A 10,256-nucleotide genomic window follows, 5' to 3' on the forward strand; every position below is an offset into this window, starting at 1 on the left:
TGTACACTGGTGTGCAAAAATTAAGGACGAGACGGTTTTTTTTCAGTATAACTTTGTACAAAAGCTTTCCAAATCAACACATTTAATACCGTAAGATCCCCAATACGTAAGGACATGAGCAATGTAAGCAACACTTACTAAAAGAGAAATCAGGGGGATAAAAAGAAGCTTTATTGAAAAAGTAGCATGGAGCGCAATGCGACTGAAGGCCGAAACATCCCTGTGATGGGTGTCCAGCCAGAAACATCCAGTCTTTAATAGGGGATATGATCTCCCCTGACTGCTAGGCAGGTTTTACAGCGTCAGCCCATGCTGAGAATGAGGGTGTCAATGAGTTGTTGAGGCATTGCTGCCCATTCGTCTTGCAGCGCCAATCGAAGCTCCGGAATCGTTACTGGTGGTAAGGTACGAGCTGCCAAGCGTCTGCCTAGAAAATCCCATACATGCTCGATGGGACTGAGATCCGGAGATCATGCCGGCCAATCCATACGTTCAATATCCTCACTCTCTAAGAGCTGTTCGGCAGCTTCTGTGCGATGACATGGTGCATTGTCGTCCATGAAAAGGAACTGCGGACCCATAGCGCCTTTAAAAAGACGCACATATGGAAGAAGAATCTCGTTACAATAACGGGTCCCGTTGACTGAACCTGCGTCGAAGATGTGAAGGTCTGTACGACTACCAAGCATGATGCCTCCCCAAACGAAAACACCGCCACCTCTATACCTGTCCCTTTCAATGATTTCGAGGGATGCTTCCCCGCTCTCTCCAGATGAGTATGCGATGAGAATCGCTACTCAGACTGAATCTGCTCTCATCTGTAAAGAGTACTCGTCCCCATTCATTGTCTCTCCAATTCCGGTGTTCCCGGCACCACAGAGAACGCCTTCTCCGATGGGCAGGCGTTAGAGGTACACACCGTACAGGGCGTCGTGCAAACAGACCACCACCGTGCAGTCTTCTGGCCACGGTAAAACGCGATATCGGTCGTCCAGTCGCCTGTGTCGTGTGTCTAGCAATTTCTCCCGGCCTGTAAGGCAATATACCGGTCATCTGCGGGTGTGGTTCCTCGTGGACGACCACTACTAAACCCCCGGATAGCTGTTCCTGTAGTTTGAAATTGTCTCCAAAGTCGTGAAACGATGCTGTGAGCAATTCCGAACTCTGCAGCCACACTTGTCACACTGCGGCCTTCCTCCAACTTCCCAACGATTCGACCTCGGGTAAAAGCATCCAGATGTCGTCTAACAGATTGATTATTCGCCATTTCTCGCTGAGGCAGCAACTCGGTGTGATTTTAACTGCTATACGGCGTGCAATCTCTTTGCCAGAAATACTGATCTTCACCGACAACATGCTTTATACTACTCAGACACTCCTCCATTACGTCTACCTGCATATCTGCGCATGTGCTACCGTACATTACCTTACTTAATCTCTTGATTGGTCTTTCTGTCCGCTCTGCCGCTTCGTTCAGCTAATATGCTAATTTTTCGACTTCGTCCTTAATTTTTGCACACCAGTGTATGAGACGCCTATTAACCTCTTTGCACCAGCTGAAAAAATAAAAGTGTCTAGGCACGGCTATGCTCTCTATAGTTAATTCTATTATTTAGGTAACTGGGCTGAAAATACCCTGTTGCGAATCTATCGTATATCTACGTGCTGCTCATGTGCCGTATGTTGTGCAAATCTGTTTTCCAGCTTAATGTTTTATAAGGTTCTAGCTTCAGTATATTCTCTCCCTCTTTTCGTTTCAAGCGTGTGCAAAACAGAACTGTCAAGTACGCTCTGTGCTCTCACCATATGTTTATGTTTTAGATTTATTTAGATAAGCTGCTTGTAAATAAACATTCAACTCATTTAAAACAAAATTTCATAAATTAATAGTATTTTCTAAAGCCTGATTTTTAAAAAAAAAATGTTTAAATGATTTGTATTAAGTCATTTGCTGAAATTTCAGGAATCTATTGCCTTCACTCCAGAATATGAAGATTCTAGAAGCACTATTCATGCATCAAATGGTGGTCCTTTAAGTTATCCCAACCTTGGTCTCTCCACGCGCAACAGACCCGTCTTTATAGTCTTATCCAAGCAGCCTGAATATTACGAAGACAAAGCTGCTGGTGAATACAGATTTTAAAGACGTTTGGAGACTGTTCCACTCACTACACACGAAGAGAATGTCTGTTGTGACATCGGATCATTTGCCTCATTCCAGTAAACAATGATAATTCTGTTCCACTGCAATTCATTACATAAACATTTAAATAAATGTTTCTGTAATTATCAAATTAACGTAGCATGTTATTAAAATATTTCAGCCAAATCAACAGAAATTCTTGACTGTAGCTTAATGAAGCGGATTTTATACATTCTCTTGCGGTGTGATAATTTTCTGCCTGCACCAAACATCTTCACCAAGTGAAAATAAATACCAAAATAAAAAACGAATTAATAAATGTTTTACTTGCTTCTGCTATGCGTAGAATTTTCAAACTATCATAACTCAAATATATATGTAATAAATCACCTTTATACGTCTAAACACAAGAAAGCAGTACAATAAAAATTAATGCAAAGGTAGATGTACTGAAATCAAAGCGTTGGCTTTTCAATATGTGTCACCAGACCAAATTCTGTCAAAACAGTAACTGAAACTGATTCAACATATGCAGGCTCTGATTTTGTTTAAGCATCACACTTCCTTATAATACGGCTTGCCGAAAGAGTACAAACATGTTCTGTTTGCACTAAATTCTCTCAAATGTTCCTGCTTCTCCCTTCTGATCCACTGTTTTTAATATAAAATATTTTTTCTGTTAGATAGGACTGAGATATGAAACAAAGGAAAGAATCTAATAAAAATTGGTTATTTAAGCTTTAGAGTTATAATAAGTTGTGTAAATAAGAAGTAGAATCAATATTAGAAATCATTGTTTTGCGTACTTATTTGCAACAGTCCCTAAAATGTTCTATGAGAAAATATACATCGTAGAAGAGGGAATCATGAAAACGTAATTACGCAACAATAAAAATAAAAAGGTTTAAACTTTCAGTCCCAAATCTGGTATTAAAATATCTAGAAATCAAATTTCTGAAATGCTAATTTTGCAGCTTTTCTTAATGCGCTCTTGCAATATTGGCAGTCACTTTTTTTTAACATTTGGCATAGCAATGTGTAATTTTGATAAAATATTATTCACAAAACAAATCCCTCACGTAAAAAACCATAAATCCCTTTTCTAATATCAAAAACCTATCACTTATGAAGAGAAATTCAGTACTTGATTAACAAGGTAAATTAACTATGAAAATGCTGTTTAGTGTCGGAATATTAAATGATACATGAATAAATATCTTTACAGCAAATGCTAAAACGAATTTCTTCACGATTTTTAACTCATAAAGACACATCTTTCAGTATACATAAAAGTTGAAGCAAGCACAACAAGTGTAATGGGGTAATGTCCTTCAGTTCGTTCACTGTTACTATTATGCATCTTCTCCTTTAGCATATCCGAAAGTGTTAGATCTGAGCTCAGTAATACCTCGCTCACATTTCAGAATGAAATATATTCTGTTGCGAGCACACTGATGCAAAATCTATAAAATAGAGCACCTGCTCTATTTTATAGAGCAGTAGTACCTGCTTACGAAAAAAGGTAGAAAAAAGAAATAAAATAAACCGGATAGTGAACAACAGCTTTCCCAATATTTAATAAAATTGACAATTTTTAATTCATTACAGTTTTATATTAGGTTTCAATGCAATCTCAATCAGCAGCTGAAGATATTTTTTGGATAATTTTATCAAATGAATTATAGAAGAATAATTGAGAGGAAAACCATACTTTAGAGAAAGAATATTAATTAATTTCCTCTTTGCTTACGTAAAATGCCTACTTCTTAGCATAAAATTTTCTAATCTCTCTAGGTCTAAATATATGATAAACTTTGATAACAAAAATTGTTACAAATTCGCTTAGAATTCAGATCTGGTTGAAAGTACTTACGAACTGAAGCAGGAAATTTAGAAAATGAAGACAAAACAGGCTGAGAAAAATAACTTTATAGTATTTGGTACAACTCACAATGACAATCTGACCAGCATTGAATTATAAGGTATTTCTCCCACTTCCCTAGCGTGCCTTCGTGGTGTAACGGTAGCACGCTGGGCCGGTATTCCAGAGGTCCGTGGTTCGATTCTTGGCGAAAGCGGTTGTTAATTTTTCATCTTTCCTGCTTCAGAAAAAAAATCCTAATGACTCTACAAGTGGCGCCCGAACTAAAAGGGTTGTGGATGATGATTCTCCGCACCCAGGATTTGGCGACTAGGTCCCCTAAAACCCTAGTCGCCCTTTAAAAAGGGGAGTATATAAGGTATTTCTCCCACTTCCCTAGCTTGCCTTCGTGGTGTAACGGTAGCACGCTGGGCCGGTATTCCAGAGGTCCGTGGTTTGATTCCCGGCGAAGGCGGTTGCTAATTTTTCATCTTTCCTGCTTTCAAAAAAATCCTAATGACTCTACAGAATAATGGTTGTAGGAAAAAGCATATAAATGGCATAAAATATATATACATGAATGTTATACAGAAATTGGAGTCATTATGCAATAACTACCTATGCTATTTTTTTTCGCAAACTGTTTTTACTTTTCTCATTATTAAAATTGTTGCACCAAGGTTAAAACAAACTGTGAGAATTGTGAGTAAAGATAAAACATGAAAATGTTCAATTTTCTAAGTGCTTAGCTCTAATTAGCGACACGTTAGAAGAACTTAAATGGTACAAAGTCCAGATATGACGCAATTTTTATGTAAAATGACACGACTAAAATCGTATTGATGAAACGACGTAATGAGTTCCGTGATGTGCCACTTATCTACACTTATCACAAACGGAAAACAAGAGAATCACTGAACTTAGAGATGATAGTTTTTCACTCTAACAGATTTCTAAGCTTTTAACCATTTAGAATTATAATCATTGTAATTTAAGTCACTTAGGTATGTCAATACTGTTCAATGCTGTGTATCTCAATGGTGATGAGAAAAACGACGAACTCGGTTGACAGCAAGTGGTGGCCAAAGGTATAATTCTTCTTGAATGAAGCTTTGGATTAGAATGGCGGATAGAGATTTATATTATATCGAGAATGAACTTGAACGTCATATAATAAGCTCAGGAATTCCAGCAGGGTCTATATTCATTTCTCGTAGAGCCACTGGTATGGACATTCCCAAAAATGTCTCAGAAGCCGTTTTCTAATGAAAACCCTAGAACTCATGGTGCCTGTAACAGACAGAAATAGACAGTCCAGACTTGATATGCTACTGCTGCCTTCCGTATCTCCAGATTTGCCTCACATCGAGCACATCTGGGATATTACTTATCCTTTTTTTTTTTTTTTTTTTTTTTTTTTTTCCCATTTTTGCAAAAAGAAGAGACATCTGCCAGTCTTGCTTTACGTGTTCAAGTGCTTGTAGCGTGGCAAAACATTCCTCAGATAACTATTAAAGACTTCATTGTTAGCATGCTAAGAATTATTAATACATGGATTTCCGCGCGTGACAGTCATGTATCATACCGAAAAAAACGAGATGATTTGCATAGTTTTACCCAGTCTTTGCCATTTTGCATATAATAAACAAGTCTTTCCATCCTGTGAATTTCAGATTCCTGGAAAATCCATTCCTTATTTGCTGTTACTAAAACTCTTGCACACTCCATCCAACTTCTTTAACTGTTGGTGATCTGTCTTACCAACTGAATTGCGCAGTACAATGAGAGAGAATATTTTTCATAATATTTTGCAGCTTTTCATGAATTCCAATCTTGAACTTAAATTATGAATTACTAGACTTTTATTAGTATATCAAGTAATTTAGGAAATAATATTGTTAAGGAATTTAAGCCTTGCTCATTGCCTACTAGTGTAGTAGTATAACTAGTAATCGGAAGGTCTAAAATTCAAATCCTGGAGAAGACATAGTTGATTCTCCACGTGTCTCAGCTTTCAAAGGAATTTGTTCCTTCTACAGTGAATTTGATTAAAAAATGATAATTCGTCATCAGCTCGATTTGGCGACTGGGTAAACTCCCTCCTTAGTCACTGACTTCAGAACAACTATGATCTACTAACTTCTGTTTTAATTTAATCAATTGGGCCTATATAACCCTCTTTTTCACCAAAAGTTCTGTGAAATCATAAATATGCGAAATGAAGAACTCACTCTAAGCTATTTTTCTTATGCCAAATCGAAAGAAAAGAATGTTCTTGACTCCAACTCTTTTTCTCCGGCGACGTCGACCAAAAAAATATGTCTCTAAATGCAATAATAGCTCCGTAACAACTGTAACTGTTTTTTATTTATCGCACAATATCTCAAGCTCACAATTATAAATCATAGCTGTCTTGGAGTCGTTTCCCAGTCTCTCTCATAGGCCAGCAGAGGCGACTCTGATAAAAGTCACCACCACCAAAAAAGATAAACAATAGAAATAAGAATACAAAGGGAAAAATATTTGACTTTCTCTTTTTCGCGTGTATCTTTAGAGACAGCAATTTTTTACGGAATGTCGAAGCATCGAAAACGCGAATTTGCGGGGCTCCACTCTGTTGCATGTAACAGGGAAAATGCTTGAAGATACAAGAAACACGATATCACGTTTACCGCAGCCAAGCGATAAAACAAATACGACCTGCTTAGTCCAAGAAAAATGAAGTTTCGACTGGAAAAACCTCCAAGAAATTTAAAATAGTGAAAAATCATATAAAATGTCCTTTCATAAAAGAAAAATTATCGTACATGGTTATTCTATCCATTATCCATAAATCAATTAATTACATAGATTTTGAAACTGCTCAAGATCTTGTTTTATTAATTACAAAAAACTGAAACAAAATGCTAAAAAATCAAAGCGATACTTTTTATATATTGTGCTGGATTTTCGTAATTTGTTGTTTTAACTGAAACACAATTACACCCTCCTCGTTTTGTAAATTAAAAACCATTACCTATACCAATTTTTAAAACTTAAGGAAAAGTACCGTTTAAAATTACTATTACATTTATAGTAGTGTCATATAAAATGGGTGAATCGAAATTTATTAAACATAAAAGCACATGTAAAAATTTTATGCTATGGAAAAAATGCAGATTTATCGTTTTGAGTCATTTGAAAACGATATCTAAGCCCGACTTTGCCTTAGACAGTCCTCTTTTGGCAAAACGATAGATTCCTGTCAAACAAGGTATAATTTTTGTTTAAATAACGTAAATATGTAACTTTTCTCCACTCAATCTTAAATACCTGCATTTCGAATTTATTTTACCTTAATATTTCTACTTGTTGTATTAAAATGCATAGCAGATAATAATTCAAAAAAAATGATAATGAAACACACATTCTACATACTACACCAATCCATAAATGTTTTCTGCGAAAGTAAATCACTGAAACAACCGGCTTCGTCTTAATACGCTGTGTTCACATCGCAGCAACTTTGAGTATATAACGCACTTTCGTTACCAAAACCTTGAAATATTTTGTAAGAGTGGGACAGGAAGTTAATTAAAAGGTTATATGGGCAAGAGGCTAATAAAGTACTTAAAGTAAAGCATGTAAAGAGCTATCTGAAAAATGGAAACGTTGCGTTTCTGGCGAAACTGGCCGTATTCATGTTCCTCATGACGTAAACTATGAAAAATCCAAGCAGTCAATTGCTTTATTCTGTGGGAGTAAAACCTAGGATTAACTATCTAAGATTCAATTTTAAGAAATTAATGGGCAGCATAAAATAGAAAGAAACATTCCTTGCGATAATAAAAACTCATTTAAAAAAGAGTGTGCTTGTCACGGTAATCTTATATATGGTTATTATGCTGTATCTTAATAAATCTTTGCCTTCAGTTCATATTTCCCGGCGTTATTAATTTTAATTAGATTGCTCAGCCATAAAACAATTATTACTGGTTGCATGCGGGTATGCTGTGCAGATCTGCTTTCTATAATAATATTTAATAGAAACTCACAGCCACTAAATAGTTCTTACTTCACCGAATACGAAAACATTTTCTCTAGTACCCGTTTTTTCCATTAGACTGCCTATTCCTTACATTTGTTAAGATAAATTTCCCCAAAATTTACATTCATTTCCTCTACAACAATATTTCCTAATATGACAATTACTTTCTGATGCTTCTTTTCAAATAAAATGCTTAAATTATTTCATTACATCATTTATTACCATTTCAGGAACCTATCGCCTCCAGTATAGAGCCTGCAGCTTCTAAAAATCCCAATCAAGAACCTTTTTCATCTAATGAAATTGGCTATTCAAGAAGACCCAATCTTGGTTTCGCTATACGAAACAAAACCATCCTCATTATCTTTGAATCTAAAGCACCAAATTATAATGGAGAAAAAGCTGTCGGTGAATACAGATTTTAAAGATATTTGGAGAACGTTCGTCGAACGTTCTTCGAAGAAAGAGAATGTTTTGTGCCATCGGACAATATGTACCTTACTCAAGTAAACAAAGTATTTGTATTGCATTGAAACTATAACAAGATGACTCCTGAAATGAAGTTTTTCTCTGTAACTGTCAAAATAATGTGTTATTAAACATTTCAATCACACTATGAATTTGTGAATACCATCGATACTATATCGCAGTCAAGTTGTAGAGTACCTCACTTTGGAATTCTAAGTTAATGTTGGAAGTGAGGAATCTAAGAACTGATAAGCGAATAATCGCTTGCGTTCGGTGACATGAAACAACAAGATAGAAGGGTAACTAACCCTTTATTATTCTAATAAGATTTAACAAACTCCGCCTGGGAGTGTACAAGCAAAGCCCGCACTTGGACTTGAACTTAAAAGACTAAGAATTAAACTAAAACTAAGATTATCTAAATAAGTATAGCCGAAGCTATCAAGGTTCAATTTCAGTTGGCCCCTTAACTTATTTTACTACGAAGCTTAGCAAGGGCCTGAGTACGGCCGAGCGAAATAACAGCTTTGAGAGAGAGAGAGAGCGGTCAAAAAGGCAGACGCGCGTAAATCAGAAACTCTGATTCTCTCTCACTCTGTAAGTAACTTCGTGGTTTAAATACCGCTCCTCCTCATTAAATATTCAGCAAGATTCCAAAAGTACGTTCTGGCCGGAAGTAGTAAGTTGAAGTTAAGAATTTGAGCGGAAAGGAACTTTAACTTAAAATTTAACTGTTAATAAAATTAACATAATCCTTACAAAGTTAAATTCATCTTCTGGCATTTCAAAACAATTCTGCTTTTAAGGTATATTTCTCCCGCCTTCTTAGCATGCCTTCGTGGTGTAGTGGTCAGCACACTCGGCGAGTATTCGAGAGGTCCGTGGTTCGAGTCCCGGCAAGGGCATTGCATATTTCTTCAATTTTCTGCATCAAAAATACTTAATAAATCTACAATGGCGCCCGAACTAAAAAAAGGTGGTAGAGGATGATTCTTCACCACCAGGATTTGGCGAGTTGGCCCCTTAATCCCCAGTCGCCCTTTAAAAAGGGGAGTATATAAGGTATTTATACCACCTTCTTAGTATGCCTTCGGGGTGTAATGGTCAGTATGCTCGGCGCGTATTCGAGAGGACCGTGATTCAAGTCCCCGCGAGGGCATTGCTCATTTTTCCTCTCGCCTGCTTTAAAAAAATGCCTAATATCTCTACATGCTTTTATAACGATTGTATTTAAGCTTTTAAGGGCCAAATCGTTTTCTTAATTTAAATGATATGTTGAAAACTCACTGGCTAGATTCTTTCTGTAGCTGACAGGCTTTCAACTTCACCTTATTCTATTTTCACTAAAAAGAAAGAAACAATAATGTAAAAAACAAGTAAAGTTTTTTTACTTGTAAAGACACGCGGAATTATAAGATTTAGAGAGGTCGAAACTCGAATATTTGCGTGACTTGCAACGCTGAAATTAGAGGAAACAATGCAATAAATATAACTCAAAGGTAGAAGCCCAGAAATAAAACAGTCCATTTAAAAAGAGGCCACTATCATCAGCTATCATCAGCTTGAATCTTAACAGTAGCGATTTAAAAGACATACTAGTGGCAGGCTCTGGCCCTAACACAAAGGATTTTACTTCCTTCTAATTATGAATATCTAGAAATGCAGAAACATTTGTCTCCATAGTACTTTCGATTCTTGCTAAATTCTGCCAAATTCTGTGTCCTCGAGGCATAAAAAAACACACTGTAAATTTACTT

The 10,256-nt window shown here is 36.3% G+C and overlaps 1 protein-coding gene across 2 annotated transcripts in view; it reads left to right on the forward strand.

Moving 5' to 3' along the window:
- Nucleotides 1-8,638, forward strand: part of LOC118185031 (uncharacterized) — a 28,349-nt gene extending 19,711 nt beyond the window's left edge. The window contains exon 3 of one of the 2 annotated variants that reach the window (XM_035354810.2): nt 8,262-8,638. In XM_035354810.2, the coding sequence (XP_035210701.1) occupies nt 8,262-8,456 (195 nt within the window). In that variant the 3' untranslated portion in view covers nt 8,457-8,638. Of the gene's footprint in view, nt 1-1,963; nt 2,452-8,261 lie in introns of those variants that run through there. The other variant, XM_035354811.2, reaches the window with a different exon arrangement.
- Nucleotides 8,639-10,256: the final 1,618 nt, after the last annotated feature.

Source organism: Stegodyphus dumicola, chromosome X1 (assembly GCF_044657685.1).
Source record: "Stegodyphus dumicola isolate Sdum_Otavi_A_Nest chromosome X1, ASM4465768v1".
In the NCBI taxonomy this organism is placed as follows: domain Eukaryota; kingdom Metazoa; phylum Arthropoda; class Arachnida; order Araneae; family Eresidae; genus Stegodyphus; species Stegodyphus dumicola.